The sequence below is a fragment of the Alexandromys fortis genome, unplaced genomic scaffold, assembly GCF_014885135.2.
Source record: "Alexandromys fortis isolate MF-2015 unplaced genomic scaffold, M_Fortis_MF-2015_v1.1 scaffold_12, whole genome shotgun sequence".
In the NCBI taxonomy this organism is placed as follows: domain Eukaryota; kingdom Metazoa; phylum Chordata; class Mammalia; order Rodentia; family Cricetidae; genus Alexandromys; species Alexandromys fortis.
In genome coordinates, this window is record NW_026067937.1 from 14,327,784 (window position 1) to 14,347,991 (window position 20,208).

Sequence of the window (20,208 nt, forward strand, 5' to 3'; positions counted from 1 at the left end):
AAATAGAATAAACCCATGTATCTTTTCAGATCACCATGGCTTAAAACTAGAATTCAACACCAACAATAACTTCAAAAAGCACATAAACACATGAAAATTAAACAATGCTCATCAGAAGCATCAATGAATTAAGGAAGAAATTAAAAACTTCCTAAAATTCAATGAAAATGACCACACAACTTACCCAACCTTATGAGACAAAATGAAAGCAACATTAAGAGGAAAACTAATAGCACTAAATGCCTACATAAAGCTTGAAAAAACACACATTAGTGAATTAACAGAGCAATTGAAAACTCTAAAACAAAAGGAAGCAAACTCACCGAGAAGAAGTAGATGGAAGGAAATAATCAAATTGAGAGCTGAAATCAATAAAATAAAAACAAAAAAACAATACAAAGAATCAATGAAACAAAGAGTTGGTTCTTTGAGCAAATCAACAAAATAGACAAACCTTTATCCAAATTAATCAAAAGGCAGAGAGAGAATATCCAAATAAACAAAATCAGAAATGAAAAGGGGGACATAATGACAGACACAGAGGAAATCCAGAGAATCATCAGGTCATATTTCAAAAACCTGTACGCCATAAAATTGAAAAACTTAAAGGAAATGGATAATTTTCTGCATAAATATCACTTACCAAAATTAAGTCAAGACCAGGTAAGAAAATTAAATAGACCTATAACTGCTAAAGAAATAGAAACAACCATCAAAATCTCCCCACCAAAAAAAAGCCCAGGACCAGATGGTTTAAGCTCAGAATTCTACAAGATTTTCAAAGAAGAATTTAATACCAATACTCGTCAAATTGTTTCACACAATAGAAACAAAAGGAATACTGCCAAACTCTATTTATGAGGCTCCCATTACCCTGATACCCAAACCACATAAAGACATTACTAAGAAAGAGAATTATAGACCAACCTCACTCATGAACATTGATGTAAAAATACTCAATAAAATACTTGAAAATCGGTCTCTGTCGTCCTTGGCTTCTCTGTTTGTGTCGCCAGGTCCTCTGCAGCCAAGATGATGTGTGGAGCGCCATCCGCCACGCAGCCGGCCACAGCCGAGACGCAGGAGATCGCCGACGAGGTGAAATCCCAGCTTGAAGAGAAAGAAAATCAGAAGTTCTCCGTCTTTAAAGCCATATCCTTCAGGCGGCAGGTGGTGGCTGGCATTAACTTCTTTATCAAGGTTGATGTTGGCAATGATAAATTTGTGCACTTGAGAGTGTTCAAAGCCCTCCCTCATGAAAACAAGCCCCTGACCTTGTCTTCCTACCAGACCAACAAAGAGCAACACGATGAGCTGAGCTTCTTCTGACAACGCAGGCCCTTTGCCAAATACTTCATCTTTTTATTCTGTGGTTGGGACCACGAAGTAAATACCCCTCTGGATGGAGGGGATGGGGTTCGGCAGCTTCTTCTGTGATTCCCAAACTGCATTGTGTTTTGTTCTCTTTCAAATAATTATTTTCAAAAAGCTAAAAAAAAAAAAAATACTTGAAAATCGAATCCAAGAACACATCAGAAAAATCATCCACCATGATCAAGTTGGCTTTATCAAAGAGATGCAGGGATGGTTTAATATATGAAAACCTATCAATGTAATTCACCATATAAACAAACTGGGAAAAAAAAAGCATGATCATTTCATTAGATGCTGAAAAAGCCCTTGACAAAATACAACATTCCTTCATGATAAAGGTCTTGGAGAGAGCAGGGATACAAGGAACATACCTAAACATAATGAAGGCAATATACAGCAATCCAACAGCCAACATTAAACTAGAGAGAAATTCACAGTGAACCTACTGAAATCAGGAACAGGACAAGGTTGTCCACTCTCTCCATATCTATTAAAAATAGTTCTTGAGGTCCTAGCTAAAGCAATAAGATTTTTAAAAAGGATATCAAGGAGATACAAATCAGTAGAGAAGAAATCAAACTCTCACTATTTGCTGATGATATGATAGTTACATAAACGACCCCAAAAGTTCTACCAAGGAACTTCTACAACTCATAAACACTTTCAGTAATGTAGCAGGATACAAGATTAACTCAAAAGAATCAGTAGCCCTCCTTTACACAGAGGATAAATGGGCTGAGAAAGAAATCAGAAAAGCATCACCCTTCACAATAGCCACAAATAACATAAAATATTACAAAGTAACTCTAACCAAACAAGTGGAAGACCAGTATGATAAAAAAAAAACTTTAAATCTTTGAAGAAAGAAATTGAAGAAGACATCAAAAAGTGGAAGGATCTTCCATGCTCTTGGCTAGGTAGAATTAACATAGCAAAAATGACAATCTTACCAAAAGCAATCTACAGGTTCAATGCAATGCCTATCAAACTCCCAGCAAAATTCTTCACAGACCTTGAAAGAACGGTACTCAACTTCATATGGTAAAGCAAAAAATCCAGGATAGCCAAAGCAATCCTGTACAATAAAGGAACTTCTGGAGGCATTACCATCCCTGACTTCAAACTCTACTACAGAGCTACATACTGAAAACAGTCTGATATTGGCATAAAATCAGACAGAAGGACCAATAGAACTAAATCAAAGACCCAGATATTAATCTACACACCTACGAATACCTGATTTTTTACAAAAAAGGAAAAAAATATCAAATGAAAAAAAGAATATTAACAAATGGTGCTGGCATAACTGGATATCAAATGTAGAAGAATGAAATTAGATCCATATCTATCACCATGCACAAACTCAAGTCCAAATGGATCAAAGACCTCAACATAAAGTCAGCCACACTGAACCACATAGAAGAGAAAGTGGGAAGTAAACTAGAATGCACTGGCACAGGAGACCACTTCCTAAATATAACCCCAGCAGCACAGACACTGAGAGAAACAATAAATAGGACTTTCTGAAACTGAAAAAGCTTTCTGACATGGTCAACAAGACAAAACGACAGCCTACAGAATGGGAAAAGATCTTTACCAACCCCACATCAGACAGAGGACTGATCTCCAAAGTACACAAAGAACTCAAGAAATTGGTCATCAAAAGAACAAATTCAAAAAATGGAGTACAGACCTAAACAGATGAATTTAGAATGAGTGAAAGACAGTTAAGGAAATGCTCAACATCCTTAGCCATCAGAAAAACGCAAATCAAAGCAATTCTGAGATTCCATCTTACACCTGTAAGAATGGCCAACATCAAAAACACTGATGACAACTTATGTTGCAGAGGATGTCAAGTAAAAAGAACACTCCTATATTGCTGGTGGGAATGCAAGCCGGGACAGCCCCTTTGGATATTAGTGTGGTAATTTCTCAGAAAATTAGGAAACAACCTTCTTCTAGACCCAGTAATACTACTTTTGAATATATATCCAAAGGATGCTCAATCCTGCCACAAGGACATGTGCTCACCTATGTTCATAGCAGCTTTGTTTGTCATAGCCAGAACCTGGAAACAACCTAAATGTGCCTCAACTGAAGAATGGAGAAGTAAAATATGGTACATTTACACAATGAAGTATTATACACACAATAATAATAATAATAATAATGACATCTTGAAATTTGCAGGCAAATGGATGGATCTAGAAAACATAATATTGAATGAAGTAACCCAGACCCAGAAAGACAATTATCACATGTACTCACTCATAAGTGGCTTTTAGACATAAAGCAAAGCAAACCAGTCTATAAATCACAATCGCAGAAAACCTAGACAATAATGAGGACCCTAAGAAAGATGTACGTGAATCTAATCTACATGGGAAGTAGAAAAAGACAAGATCTCCTGAGTAAACTAGACCATGGAAGAGGGTTGAAGAGGAGGGGAGAGAAAGGGAGGGGATCAGAGGAAAAATGTAGAGCTCAATGAAGTCATTAAAAAAATATTTGTAGTTAGAAAAAAAGAAGAAATATATAAAAATTCTAATAGCAATATAAAATATTCGAGGAAATAGAATTATCCACTAGTAAGTATTTGGTTGCTTAAGATCAGCCATAGCTGAGTTACAGAATTCTGTGTAATTATCTCAAAAAATAAGGAATATCCAAATGGAGTGAACTAGAATAAACAAGAAATATTTCAGGGGAAAATGGACTCTGTAAAGTGCATGCTTCTCTATACCATTGGATGCATGCATGCATATACACCTGTGGTGGTTAAAAGAACGATTCACAGATTACAATTGTGAGCTGGAGAACAGATAGAAATGGTGGATTAATGTGGATGTAGCCACATTCAGCTAGAATGATACCTGTTCAACAAAAACTACAGGTGAAACTAGAATCAGTGGATCAACATAATTCTTGCCATTTTTACCAATGTTTACATTTTCTAGCTAGTTAGAATCACTATATAGGAAGTGGGAGTGTAATACCACGGTAGAATGCTTTCCCAGCATATGTGAGGCTCAGGTTTGATCAAAGCACCACACAAAGCAATAAAAACAGTGCTTATTTCTATATATTGTCATCATGTCTAATAAGTATCAGAAAATATGTACACATATACAAAATATAAAATAAAAGTTACTGTTTCAATATTGTCAATTCATTCAATCTTTTTTTTATTCAGTTAAAAAAATATTACTACTGCTTCCTTATGAGCCAAGTGCTGTTTCTGCAATGTTGATGCAGGAATTGGGGATAGAGTCTCCCCTCTTAGAGATCTCTCCATCCAGGTTATGGAGACACATTAGCTATGTGCAAAGGGAAGGATGCTAGTAAGACACACTGCATCAACAGGTCCATTATTGTAGCTGATCCTAAGGTCAAAAATAAATATTTATCTCTCCTTAATTCATTCTCCTTTAAGTCCAGATCTCACTGATGTTTTGCAAGTGGAATCTCTAAGTCAAGAAACAAATATCAGAGTAATCTTTCGTCATCATGAGTACCCACTAGGTGATTGCACCACACTAGATTCCCTGCAGGGATATCTGGGAAAGCCTGATTTCCAAAGCTCTCCCAACATTATGTTGTGGTTCATCCCATTAATACTGAACATTAGTTGTCTTTTTAATTTTGTATGCACTATTAGAAGACTCTCCAAAAATTTTACAATCTGCTTGCTTTTAAATAAAGTATAATTTATTACAAAAATAAACAAAAGCACATGATCAGTGATGGTTAACTGGGGGTACAGCTCTGAGCAGAATTTCTCTTACTCTAGGTAAGATTAAGAAGCTCTCACACTGTTGCGATTCTATTTGTCGTTCTTGACAAGTGCTCTTTTCTTAAGAGCCATTTCTATTTTCCAACAGGGTCACTGGTATTTTTCATCCCTATTATACATACTCTTCTCATGTTGAAATTTCTCGTCTTCTCTAAGATGCAAATAGGTTCTAAAAACTAATTATTTTAGCAAAGATCTAAAGAAATTAAGCAGATGAGACAGGCAACTACATCAGAAGGATTGCTCATTTATCTGTGGGAGGTTTGAGGACTGAGACAGTGTCTTCATTGGGAAGAATGGGTGGGGACCATGTGTGTAAAAGGCAACTGAGTTAAATGCAAAAAAGAGGTCAGACCTAGAGATAATCATTTGGGAACTGAGTGCTTGAAGCTATGGATCTTCAATTAACTGCAGAGTGAGTAAAGGAAATGATAGAAAACTAGAACCAAATGCAAATGTCTTTTATGGGATGGATTTATTAAGTTTATTTCATGTGTATGTATATGTGTATGCCTATATGTCCATATGTGTACCACATACATACAGGAACCTGTAGAGTCCAGAAGAGGCCACTGGATACCCTGGAACTGGAGTTACAGGTTGTTATAAACTGCTATGTGAATGATGAGACTCAAATCCAGGTCATCTGAAAGAACAAGTACTGGTGCCCATTATAACACCTCTCCAGACCTTAAGTCACAGGCTTTAATTCTGCCAACCATACCTTGTAGAGGCATGAACATACCTATCATACTGTATATTTGAGTGATAGATTCCCTGTCTATCTGATTATTTCCTTTAAAAGAAAAAAAAGGTGTGATACCAAATACATGGTGTCATAAAGAACAATATGCCAAAGCATCAGAATTTCTCCAAAGCAGGAGTGCTTTGGCAAATGAATTAGAAATCTCAGAAACCAAAGAAAAGGAAGAGTCGTTTTGCAAGGCCTCATGTGATTCAGGAATCCTTGCATTTTTATTGCTAGTCATATCCTTCTTGTGTCTAGGTTTCTGGAGCATCTGCTTTAACTTCCCAGATGTGAAGTGGCCGACGTGCAAATCTGGCTGGGGGAAGGGCAGATGAGACGTGCTGGCAGTTGAGGGTACCAGTTTGCTGAGAACCTGGAACCATCTCTTCCAGACATCTGGAGTTGGTAATTAAACCTCTCCCAAGTGGACAGCTGTTTACATCAGTCTAATAATCAGGTTTATCTCTGGGATAAAAAAAAACACAGCAGATTTCCAATATGCATTGTAAATATTATATTGCTCTTTGAATGTATTATTTCAGGGTAATGCCACTAACTTTCACTCTACCATCAAAACAAACATGGTGGGAAGGTCAGGACAGAGTGAAGAACAGAGGCTGCATGGCAAGGACAGGATTTCTAGATTCTAGAGTGTGCTCTGCACATAGACAAAGACAAGTGAAATGGTGGGTGTTCTTAGTCTCATTGCATTGACTATTGAGAGGGAGGGAAGGAAGTTTACAAATGACTAGGTTCACCCTGACTTCTCTTCGGGGAATGAAGCCCTTGTCAAAAACCTGAGTAGTAGTCTGGATTTTGCCCTGAGAATAAAGCAATCTCTCTGCTTATGTGCATTGTGACACCAAAGGAGGGGTGGATAAAGTTGTATTCTCAGTGAGGTGTTATTTCATGCCCTGAAGCTACACTGAAGGAAAGTGATAGTTTGTCTAACTCACTTGGACCCATTTGGAAAGACCAAGGGGCAATGGTAAGTTACTCTTCCCTACCCTGCCCGTCCCCCAAATACTCTGCTGTAACAAACCAAACAGTCTTGTGGAAATGCGGGCATTTTAGATCTGCTATGAACCGCTGACACTCATATATCCTTTATCCTTGGAGGAATAATCACCTCCAGCAGAAAACAGACCAGAGAAGACGGCTGTGAGCCAAAGTACTATCCATGAGTAACTGAGAGAAGAGCTGCAACAAGAAACGGGAAACCAACTACCCTGAGGGCTGGGAACGGCAGAACATGCTTCTTCAAAGTCACAACTAATGATGAACTGGGTGGCTGAAAACAACAGAAATGTTTTGTCTTGGAAGCTCCAAAACCATGACCCACCAGGCTATTCCCCCAGGAAGAGGCTGTTCCATTTTTGCTTGTATCTTGCTTCTGTCAGCATTCCCTGCCTCTTCTCCCTAACAGAGAATGCTTGTGACAGCATTTAGAGTTGAGCCAGGAAATCCAGGATAATCTCATCTCAGAAATCCTTAATAACATATGCAAAGACCCATTTTGAAAATAAGGCAACAAATTCCAGAGATTTGATGTGAATATTTTTAGGAAAAGAACATATTTTTAAAGATTTATTTATATCTATGGACACATGTATCCATAAATATGTCATTATAGGGCTAGCAAGAATCCTGGCTCTAAAGAAATTCCCAGGAATCCACAAGGATGACCCCAGCTAAGTCCCTAAATAATAGTGGAGAGGATGCCTGAACTGGCCTTGCACTGTAATCAGATCAATGACTACCTAAATTGTCATCATCAAAACTTCATCCAGCAACTGATGGAAGTAGATACAGAGATCCACAGTAAAGCAATGGGCTGAGCTCCCAAAGTCCTGTCGGAGAGAGGGAGGAGTGATAAAATGAGCAAAGGGGCCAAGACCATGATGGGGATACTCACTGAAACAGCATACCTGAACTAACAGGAGCTCACTGATTCCAGACTGATAGGGGGAACTGAATAAGACCAAACTAGTCCTTCTGAATGTGGGTGACAGTTGCAAGGTTAAGACAGACTGTGGAGCCACTGGCAATGGGACCAATAACTCATCCCTACTGCTTGAGCTGATTTTTGAGAGCTCATTCTCTTTGGAGGGGTACCTTGTTCAGCCTAGATATAGTGGAAAGGGCCTTGGTCCTGCCTTAAGTGATGTGCTCAGCTTTGTTGACTCCCCATGAGAAGCCCTACTCTCTCTGAGGAGTGGATGGGGGATGGAAAGGGGGAGAGATGGAGGGAGTAAGAGGAGGGGAGTGGGAACTGGGATTAGTATGTAAAATGAAAAATGAATATTTTTAATAATTAATTAATTTAAAAACTATGAACTCATGCATGTGTGCACCATCAGAGGCCAGAAGAAGGCATCAGATTCCATGGAACTTCTAGTGAGAATTCTAATTTGTCTTATTACTAAGACCAGTTAAAGTTCCTGCTATAGAAATTGGCATTACAGGTGGTTGTGTTCTCTCCAATGTGGATGCTAAGAACCAAACTCCAATCCTCTGCAGGAACAGCAAACATTCTTGACCACTCAGTCATCTCTCCAACTCCACAGAAAAGGAACTTTGTTTTTTAACTCTCCAAAGTCTAATATCAGTGATGGTGCCCTTATGCATGTGAACCCCACTTCAGGAAGTTCAATATTCACACATGGAGACACAGACACATGCACACATACACATTAAAATGTCCAATAACAGGGCCTTATAAGCTAAACAACCCCTTATTGCCAGTTGATCATTCCAACTTTTCAAATCCTAAATTTTAGGTTCCGAAACATGTGTTAAATCCAAGATTAAGATGCCCAGTGCCTGGGCTTGATGGTTTATGCACTGAGCCCACAGCCCACACATCGACTAGGCTAAGCCCGGAACTTGTCCTTCATGCCGGCCATACTTCAGAACAAGCCCAGGAACACTTAACTTCCTGTGATATCACTTTGTAACTTCTCAAATGTGCTGCTGATCCCCAGATGCCTTTGATCAAGAGAAATGGCAGAATTCTGTCTGCGTTCAAAAGCCAATCTACCCTGAACTTTGTTATAATCAAGTCTGTTGTGGACTTTAGAAAAAGAGTGCTTGCAGGGTAAGACTCTGACAAAATAGAGAAAGCAAAATCTCAAGGTTGGTGGCAGCTAGTCTGGGCAGAAATCGGAAAGGCTTCTCCCAATGCAAAGGATACACCAGACAGTAGTTAAGCCCCTTGACAAGCCTACCTCCAAATAGAAATTGGAAAAGAGAGGTGGAAACGGTTTCTTTTCTTAAGGGGAAAAGAAGTAAGTACAGTAGCAGATGGAACATGGCCTTGCACTAATCCAGGCTACATAATTAAGTTCCAGAACCGTGCCAGCAGAGGAAGACAGTATTCAAAAATAGCAGGTGCCTGCTAGAGGTTTGTGCCAGAGAGGCTTCTCTGAGGCTTCAGGCTAACAGGGATGAAAACCCTGCTGAAGCTGAGTGTCCAGCAAGCTCTGTGCAGGACACCAGAAAGCGCTGCTGCTGTTTTTATATCCCTTGGCAAAGGCCATTTGTCTGCCTCTGGGGCCCTTCAGCTCCATGCAGACTTTGTTGCTGTAGGGGTGGTCACAGTCTCAGAGCTGTCTTGGCAGCAACAAGAACAAAATAACTATCCACCTGCTTCCACAGCTATACACCCCCAGCTCTAGTCCTCTCTAAATTGCACTAGAGCAATGACTTTAAAGACAATGACTATTGTGGAAAACAAAGACAGGCAGACCCCAGGAGTTCACCTAGTCTAAAGGTGACTTCAAGTTCAGCGAGAGACTCTATCTTAAACTATAAAGATGGTAGGATGATTCCAAGGGTAAAAGGACCTCCTGCAAAACCTAGTGACCTGAAGTCAGTCCCTGACGCCCACACGGTAGAAGAACACTAGCTCCTACAAGTTGTCTGCTGACTTGCACCAGTGTGCTGTACCACCATGGGCACACATACACACTACATACACACACACATATCATAGAAAACAAGATCAGAATGCTAGGAGACACTGGTGTCCTCCTCTGACCGCCACATACAGGTACAAGGGTGTGTGCATCCACACACACACAAACACACAGGATCTGCACCACACACAGACACATGGACACAAACATACATAAGACCATGGTCAGTCATGCTGCCTGACTAGTTCTTCCACATTGCACTCAGTGACAGCATGATTTAAAGACCTTAGAGTTAGACTCTGGAACCAGATGAACCCTGATGTCCGGAAGGCCCAACAACTTCCTAGTATGTGATTTTAGGGACATAATAAGTCTAGTTATGTTAATTTTCTCTAGAACTGGAAATTATATTTTCTGAATCAGAGCAGTATTGTAAAAAGTAAATTGCACTGTAATAAGACAATCAGCTCACGGTATGACACATAGCAAAAGAGCTTTGAAAAGGTTATTCGCCAGCAAGGCAACAACAGACTGGAGAAAACAATGTATATGGGGGCTGGAGAGATGTCTCAGTAAAATGCCTGGCACACAAGCGTGCGGGCATGAGCCCAGATCGCCAGCACCCAGGGAAAATCCAGGCATGGCAGCACACCCCTGTAATTTCAGCCCTGAACGATAAAGGCTACCAGATCCCTGTGCTTTGCTGGCCAGTCAGGATAACCAAATCGGTGAGTTAAGTTTTTGCGAAAGGCTCTGTCTCAAAAGATAAGGTGGCAAAATGATTGAGGAAGATGCCCGGTACAGACATCTTAGCCACACACAAGCGCACATTTGAATATACAGACACAAGCACACAGAGGCTGTGGCTAGCAGGAGCCAGCCCTAAAGCCAATCACACAGAAACTTAGGAAAACGGAAGAACAGCCAGCAAGCCTTTGTATTACCCATTTCTGTTTTTGTCTTTAATTGCTCCTATTTTAAAGGGTGGCTTTATGTCTTTCATCTGATCTTGACAAGCAGAGGATAAACAAAGGTTTATCCTTAAGGCTACCTACCTACCTACCCACCACATAAGCACAAGTGGAACTCTCAAATGAACCCACTCTTCAGCATCTCACAGATGTGCTACCTTCAAGCACAACTGGCACATCACCCAGTATGTTCCAGAAGGACCCCTTTCCCTGCTACTTTCTTTGTACGTAGATTTCCAAGGAAGTAGCCTTCCAAGTATGGAAAGCAGCAAGAGCTCAGACAGGCTTGCAAAAGCCATCCTGCAGCACCTGGACAGTTCCAAAGCCAAGAAACAGCTCCCCTCCCCTTACTGAGAAAAGAGAAAGCACCTTCCGTTTCCTCATTTCCAGGTAACTTTGTGGGAGTTGTGTGGTTCATGCAGTGGACTGCCCTCCTGATATCCCTATAGTACTTCCTCCAGGCAATTAAATGAACCTTGATCAAGCACCAGTTCTGGGTCGTGAAGAGATGCACCTCTCTATCAAGAGTTAACATTTGTTGAGCTCTGAAATTTAATAATCAAAGTCAACCTACTGTTTCCCCATTGTTTGTGTGAGCTTTTACAGTCAGAACACCCTTGGCTTCAGTTCTGCACTTTTAAAGGAAGATTTTAAAAAATGAACCTATACCCATAGGTACAAATAACCTGGTGTTGGGTGAGTGGTTGCAGTTGATGGAGGATGCACTCCAAGAGAAAGCAACAATAAAGCAAAGCATCAAAAATGTCCCGGGGTTACCCATGAGAACAAGCGATCAGAGTATTCCAAACAAAGATGAGCCAACTGCCAAATCTGACTCTCAATGCAAGCTCAACTTAGACCACAGTTCATCCCTGTTCATCAGTGACAATCACCCTCCCTTTCCTCCAAAAACACTGGCATTATAGAGCCAAGATTTTTATTGAAATTTCTGTCCCTTGCAAGAAATAAAACTTCTTCAGCACAACCTTAAGTCTCTTGGAGAAAGAAGGAAGAAAATTGGGATTCATTGAAAAACTCAAAAGTTCTCCATCTTTGAACCATAGAGAACACTGTTAGTCAGATTACCAGAGAAAACCAACAAATTCAGGGCCTCTTCCCTTCCGCGTTTTGAAGACACCAGTCGCAAACTGCCTTCAAGCCTAAACAGTGAATGACCCGGTTGACAAGGTCATGCTGGTTCTTTGCCCACCTTAAAAATGGACTTTCTCAGTTCCCACTGTGGATGAAAATGTAGTATTTCTGTTTGCGATTTCAATTTCACAGCCGACTGGCATCTGCAGAGACAGAAAATTCTAATAAAATTGCAGAAGCATTTAATACAATGACTGGCAGGTGGGGGAAGAGTGGCTAGCAGCTCTATTTTTTTCTGATTATGCTAACAAAACATGGCATGCATTTTCCTAATGCACCAACACTGTTTCATTTACAATTTAAATCTGATAACTAAAGAAACGTGTCACGGCTTTAGGGTGGGGGTGATGCTGTTCACCACTTGAACGATTCCGTGATATATAGATCATTTTCCCTTTTCTGATTGGACAAATTAACATTCTACCTTCCACACTTAATAAAGTTACACAGAGAGATTTAAAAACTGTCTGAGTGCAAAGCTGCATCAATAAATTATTTATACACACTTGATTTGGAAATTAAGCAACAAAAAGCTTTTTTTAACCATAATAGAGAGCCCTTTAAATAAAAACTGGGCCTGGTGGGACATTAGAAAGCTAAAAGCCGTTGCTGATAGGGTAGTGTTATGACTAATCTTGGTTGTCAACTTGACTATATCAGGAATTAACTAAAACTGAAGCAGCTGGGCACACATGTGAAGGATTTTCTTGACCGAATCAACTTGGATTGACAATCTACATACAAGAACGTGGAAGAAAAAAGTTATTGCTTTTTATCTGCGTTATCACTACTCTTGCTAGCAAGTTCATCCCCTCTATTGCTGAAGCATTCCTGCTCATATTAGAACCTGCTTTTGCAGGCTTCGGATGAAGACAAAGACTAGCAGCACTGTAAGAACCTCTGAGACCCCGCACTAGAGAGCAAGTGCTGAGACTGGTGGGCTTGTGCACTAGTAACCACTGGATTCTCGGCCTTGCTGTCAGCAGCCCCAGCTGTTAGACCACATCCTATAAGCTACTCTCATAAAGCGTGGTGTGTGTGTGTCTGCGCGCGTGTGCACGTGCATGCATGCGTGATTTCTCACTATATCGGTTCTGTTTCTTTAGAAAATCCTGACTAATACAAACAGGATGAGGCACATGAGCATCCCTTTCAGAGAAAGGAGTGAGTCAGCTGTCTGAGGAGGGAAGGCACTGCTACCTGCTCACCCAAGGCAGCTGACTGTCAGCACTTCTGAGTGGCCACCCTGAAGGGAAAGCCAATGAGAATCTGCAAAGCCAGATGTGAGCGCACCTTGCTGAGGGCCTCACACTGTGAACCTGGCCAACATTTTGGACTCAAATCTTTACTGTGATTACACCATAAGTGTTGAATCAGTTTCCAAATGAGGTGGAGTCGAGATTGGGGGCCTCTGGATGTGTGCTGTGCAGAGTTGCCATGCCTGCTATGCACAATAATGCAGACTCAAGGGTTCCTGGGTGGCAGCCACCAGACTGGGGTGTCCCCATGTCACTGGGGCAGAGCTTCAGAACCAAAGTAAACATTTTGTGAAGAATTGCAGTTCGATATCAGTGACCTAGCTTACTTCCAAAGTCTAAAATGATATCATATACAATGAGATGTTGAAATAGAAAATACCCAAGTGTATGTATGTATGTGTGTGTGTTATGTTGCTTTAAATGAGAAAGACCTCTATAGGCACATATGTTTGAATGATTGGTCCCCATTAGTGGAACTGTTTGAGAAGGTGGGATCTTGTTGGAGTAGGTGTGGCCTTGTTGGACATGTGCCACTGTGGATGGGTTTTGGGCTTTCAGAACCCCATGCCAGACCCAGTCTCCCCCTTTTTCTGTCTTCTGCCTGTAGATCAGGATGTAAGCTCCTTGTTAGAGCTTCAGTGTCAAACCCTCCTGTTTTTCACATGATTGTGGACTAAATCTCTAAAATTGTAAGCAAGTCTCCAATTAAATACTTCCATTTGTAAGATGCCTTGGTGATGGTTACTCCACACAGTACAAAACAATAACTAAGACGTGTGTACATTCCTCTATGTGTATATGTGTCTGCATATCTCTGTCTCTGTCTCTGCCTCTTTCTCTCTCTGTCGTGTGTGTGTGTGTGTGTGTGTGTGAGAGAGAGAGAGAGAGAGAGAGAGAGAGAGAGAGAGAGAGAGAGAGAGATTGAGAGAATCAAAGCATTGATGTTCATCCAGGCTATCATTGAATTCCTGGCCCTCCTGCCTCTGTTTCTACATATTGAATACTGAAAGTAATGGCAGGAAGTGTCTTTTTAATTAGCTGACTTTACATCTACTTTCAGCTGCTTCAAGACACTATGCAGTTTGAGGCGTTTGTTAAGGCTCTGTTGCTCAAGCTGAGTTTAGTAACCTGTTATGTATTCAGATTCAACTGTACTCCATGGAGTCATGTGGGGGCTTAGGAAGTTTGGCTGAGTGTAGACAAGAAACTAAATTAAAAATCAAGAGCTGGGACTTGGAGTAAGGGACTAATAACAGATGAAAAGTTGTGTGCAGCAATATCCACAGTCAGCTCTGATGATAAAATGTATTCAGAGGAAAATGGTTCTGTGTCGTGCACCAGAACACAGGCTAACCTGAAGATGCAGAGACAACTTTCATCAGTCTGTTCTCAAAGCACACAGCATGGTTGTTAGTCTTAAGACATAAAGACGAGAAATAGCCTTAGCTCTGTGCCTCATCCTCTAAATGCATTGTGACTTATCTAAACTCCTCACTTTAACCAGAGAGAGAAAGAACTTCAGAAGGAACAAGGAGAAGGGGGTATCCAGGTTTCCTGAGGAGGGATCGGGGGAAAAGCAACAGATCAGGGTGGGGAGGATTAGAAGACAGCCATCAAATTACACTTCAGTGTGAGCTGAAAACAACATTGCCTATCTGTATTATATGGAGAATGCTGTTGCGTTCTTTCCACCTCTCAGAAGGCTTGCAAGGTCACAGCTGATGCTGTCATAATGCATCCCAATACTATGAAGAAATCAGCTGTACAGACCCACTGTGATCACCTCTCACCTGGGGCAGACTGAATGCCAAGTTTAGCTGATGGTTGGCAGGAAAGCATTTAAAGAAGGCCAGTTCCATCATTCTGTTGCCTGACCCACTGCCAGTGGGGTCTCCCCTGCCTCTTTCCAGTCTCATTAGTTGCCATGGATGCAGCTCCTTATCTAAATGGCATTTTAGTCAACATCTGCCCTCCCACCACCCCTGGAGAGGAGTGTGAGTCTCCAAGGAGAATTCTGGAGATATTTCGTCATGTTATCATGGCTAGTATTCTGATTTCTACTTCACTATGTATTCATCTGCTCATATGACATCTAGGTGTCTCTTTGGAGATTCATGGGAAAACCTCACTGACTAAATTAAATTAGGCCTGGAAAAGATCCCCTCTGACATCCCAAAGGCACAGAAAGGCAGAGCAAGAATACTTGGCTAGGCATTCTGGCTGGTTCCCTATACATCACTAGTGCGGCTGAGAAGAAACATGTGTCCGTCCATGCCAAACTCAGTGCTGGAGATCAGATTACCCCATTACACAGGCAAGGAAATCAGGACTCAGAAATGATTAAGTATACCAGCAGGCCGCTTGTTCGTCTCAGCTGCCCAGAACCAAAATAATCATACAGAAACTATATTAATGAAATCACTTCTTAGCTCATTAGCTCTAGTTTTTTATTGGCTAACTCTTACATATTAATTTAACCCATCTCCATTAATCTGTATATCACCACATGGCTGTGGCTTACCGGGTAAAGTTCTCAGCATCTGTCGCTGGTGGGCTACATCGCTTCTCTCTGCTTCTGCCTCCTTTCTCCCAGCATTCAGTTTAGTTTTCCGTACCTACCTAAGTTGTGTCCTGCTATAGGTCCAAAGAAGCTTCTTTGTTCATTAATGATAATCACAGCACACAGAGGGAAACTGTAAATGAGCATCCACATGAGTCATTGATGTTCTAGAAGCTTCAAATAAATCAACTTGATCATCCCAATAACCCAGAAATTATAATTACCTCCACACTACTGATGAGAATACTGAGACACAGACATTGTTAGACAACTTTGATGTTTCTTACAGCTCCTTAACACAAGAATCAAGAATCCAATCCCAATAATTTACCATTTAGTCTATATCTATAACACAGTAGGGTTTGTTCTCAGATTACACAGGTCATGTTGATAGCACTTAATTAAGATGGTACTAAAGGAAAGTTATGGGATCTATGTTGCCAGTCATGTCTCCTGAAGTTACTTACTTTCAATGCAAATCAGAATCTAAATTCCTTGGGAGAAGTATATGTACATGCGCATAGGTGCATGTGTGTGCAGATGTGCATGTACAAGTATGCATGTGCATATAGTATAGGTGTATTGCATAGGTACATGTATGTGCAGATGCGCATGCACAAGTATTGTGTGCATGTAGTATAGGTGCATGTGCATAGGTGCATGTGTGTGCAGATGTGCATACACAAGTATATATATATATATATTGGACTGAGGATAATCACAGGTGTCACTATATACCATTTGTCTTTCTTTCTTTTCTTTCTTTCTTTCTTTCTTTCTTTCTTTCTTTCTTTCTTTCTTTCGTTCTTTCTTTTGAGATGAACCTGGAACTCTCCACAATATCTCTCAAGCCCACAAACCTAAATTTCTCCCTAGAAAAACCTATTTATTTAAGCTGAGCATTTAATTCTTGGATGCTTACTACTCAGTTGACTTCTGTTTTAAGTTTTCATTTTATAGTCCTTCGGAGCTGTGTATTTGGATTCTAAATAAATTATAAAAACCTTTGTCTCACACCTCTGGGGATTTCTAGGCAGAGGTTCTTAGCCTGGAAAGATGAGGCAGCGAGCTAACTGGAAGTCAGCTAACAGCCGGCTAACACAGGGTGGAGGAGTGGTGCAGGGAAAGGAAAGAACAAGGAGGAGATTCCAAGTGAGGATGCAAGGAAAGGTGTTGACTGAGAACCATCCAGGAGAGGCTGTGGTGCTCTATTCTCAGAGAGACCTAGAAGGGCCTATGTACGTATGCTCATATGTAATACTCTCCTCAAGATTATATTGCCCTTCTGCAGACACTATCACTAGTGTCATTCTAAACCATGGATCGAGCTCTTCCTTTCTAAATTGCCTCCTCTAAGTTTAGTATTTCAATTACAATTCCATTGAGAAAAAGAACTATTGACCAATCTTCCTGGTCTCCATTTCTTCATCTTTAAAATAAGAATAAAAAAATCAGGCCCTCAGAGTTGTTCTGAGGAGTCCATGACATCATGAGTTTGCAAATCACATGCAACTCTCCTTGGCACACAGTACCCTCCCACACCAGGACAATGTGGATAATAGGAGGCACGGGGAGACATGTTAGGCACTGCACTAGGTCACGTGTGTAAAACTTCACCAGTCTGACTAATCGTGCCTTAGATCAGTACAGTTTGTAATTTTCAGGCATCTCAAAGACTGGCAGAGGCATTGCTGAGCTGAGCCATGCTTCAGTTGTAATCACCTGGGAATCTTGCTAAAATGCACAGTCTAATTCTGTCTATCTACAGAGGATTATCTACCTGAGATTACACATTTTTGCCCAGTTCCTAGGCGATGTGGACCCAGGTAGTAGCCAACTACCTCCAGAACTGCTTTCCTATTTCCAAGTCTAAATTTCGTCCCTCTCAAATGCCTGAGATAATAAAATCAGGCCAGAGAAAATAAATCATCTTCAACAACTAAATGTCAAATAAATTAAAGTCTCAAGCACAGGGGGATAAAAGCTATTGACGGCAACTTCCTGGGGCTTTGGGAACGGGAAATGCTTTCTGTGCATCTTCCTCATGGCCAGTAATCCTTGAGAGGAGTGAATGGCTTCATTTTCCTCACCGGAGTGAAAAGGAGTACAGATAAATCTGTGTGACTCCAGGTCTAATGCGAAAGTTTACTTGTCCCTCAGTCTGTTGAATCAACGCACCCAAGAAGAGAGATGGCTAGCTCACACATCTCTTTGAATCTTTAGTCTTTCTCCTCACAAGGCTTTTTCAAGTTGACCCTCTCAGGCTGATTTTCCTACCCGCAACATTTTATTTTCTTCTGCTCTGTTATGAAGATAAATGTTACAAAAGTTCATCTGTTATTAAGTGAACACGGGAAATGACAGGGGCTCTAGAAGCCATTAAAATCATAGCATGCTAACAGCCAAGCAGACCTTCTTCACCCATGCCCCTCGGGATCCAGCACTAACAGCAATTAAGATAAATGAAGGCTAAGAAAGTAAGACTGGAAAAATAATTACCACTTTTTCCGCAGTGTGATTCACAAATGCTTCAAGTGGGTCTTAGAAAAAAAAAAGAGCATTGAAAATACCTTATAAGTTCAAAACGTGGGAGTGTCACTAAGCCCCTTCTACACAAGGCTACCATTTTAAGCACAACACCAAGAGTGTGTGCACCCAAACAAGAGAGGAGAATTGAGCAGGGAGGGCAGAGAACAAGTGTGAGGAGCTTGCTCCCTTTGCTGCTTGACACAGGCAGCCAGACACACTATCTGGTACTGGTACAATGAGGGTTTAAATTCCATGACCACCTAGATACAATGAGAGAGGCAGACAACAATAGAAACACATCAGGGGATTTTGCTCACTTTCCCCACACACCTATCACTTCTTTTCTGGGAATTCTCTAAATGGTCCTATTAACAGTAGAATGAAAAGAGCATAGTTTAAAAGTGGGCCTTGGGCTGGGAGGTGGCTCTTCAGGTGAAGCCTTGCTTACCACACAAGTGGTGAGAACCAGAGTTTTGATTCCCAGAACCCACAAAAATGTTGAGGGAATATGGCTGCCTTCCAGTAATTCCTCTGCTGGGAAGGCAGAGACAGGGACTACCCAAGCCAGGAAGCTTGCTAGCCAGATCAGCTACAACAGCAAGCTCTGGGTTCAACTGAGAGACCTGACCACAGTGAATAAGGTGGAGAGTGATTGAGGAAGATGCCTGAAATCAGCCTCAAGCCCCCACACACATACATACATATAAGCACATGCACTTGCACACATGTGCCTGCACACACACACACACACACACACACACACACAGAGAGAGAGAGACAGAGAGAGAGAGAATAAGTTCCCAATGATTATAGATAAACCTTTGCTTCTCTACCCCTAGTTTTACTGACAAATGGATTTGTGTGACATTAAGAGGAGACAGTACATCTGTAAAGTGCATCTCAGCAGAGGCTTGGCTTGTGTAAACTTGATTCCCATCCTGCCTTGAAGAAGTCCTTAGTCATGAGTGAAAGAAGAAGCAATGATGCCAAGATTCTGTCCTCCCTGACAAAAAAGCCACCTCCCTGAATATTAAGTCACTGGTGGGGAATGATATGGTTCAGCACCCAGAGACGAACAATGCTTCACTTTCTTTGGCTCAGTGTCCCTGCCTGGAAAACATGACGAGTCAATCAAATTGCTTACCTGATTAATACATAAGGGATTGTTTCAATATTGCTGATTCATTCTCCAGAGGGTCACACAAAAGGCCTAAGGCCCTCTCTTTGATGTTGATTTGGAGACTGACTCTATGGTAGGTGCTACCCCAACTCAGTTGTACTTCCTTTCTTGGTGGTGTCTATGTCCCATTTCCTCCCTTAAAAGGGATGTGTTACAAAGCACCAGTCACAGCCTGTGGTCCTGGGATAGCCACAATGCTTTTATGTGAGGTAGTAATACAATAAAGCAATGAAATGAATGAGTACAGTCTGTAGACCATGAATGAATTTTAGCTTCTAGTGCCATAAAAATGATGCTGATGCCCTTAGTGTATCTGCCACAGCCTGTATCACTCAAGAAGAGCAACGCTGCAACTCGGACATGAGCTGCTTCTGGTTTGTAAAGGAACCAAAGGCCTACTCGGATCCAAGGTCATAGCAATCTCACTGAAACCACTCAAAAAATGTCAAAATTGGATATTGTTACCTCCATGGGATACCAACTTCTTTCTCACTGTGTTCTTCGCAGCAACTATCACAGCCTCAGAGCTTGTACCCTATGAGGCTACACTAACCCCATAAATTCTTCACTGAAGCTATTTACACCACAAACATGGTCTAGAGAGGTCAAAGCACGGACAGGCCAACCTGACAAATTAACTTGCAAGTGTCCTTTACCTAGTGTCCTTTTTAACATGGAAGGACTAGAATCCACTGCAGGTGGCTAAATCAGGTGGAGCAGGC

The 20,208-nt window shown here is 41.1% G+C and overlaps 1 protein-coding gene across 1 annotated transcript; it reads left to right on the plus strand.

The window, feature by feature from the left end:
• Positions 1–984: 984 nt before the first annotated feature.
• On the plus strand, positions 985–1,491 carry LOC126504631 (cystatin-B). The gene has a single exon (XM_050147055.1). It carries the CDS (start codon positions 1,033–1,035, stop codon positions 1,327–1,329), a length of 297 nt encoding a protein of 98 aa, XP_050003012.1. The 5' UTR covers positions 985–1,032; the 3' UTR covers positions 1,330–1,491.
• The last annotated feature ends 18,717 nt before the right edge of the window (positions 1,492–20,208 follow it).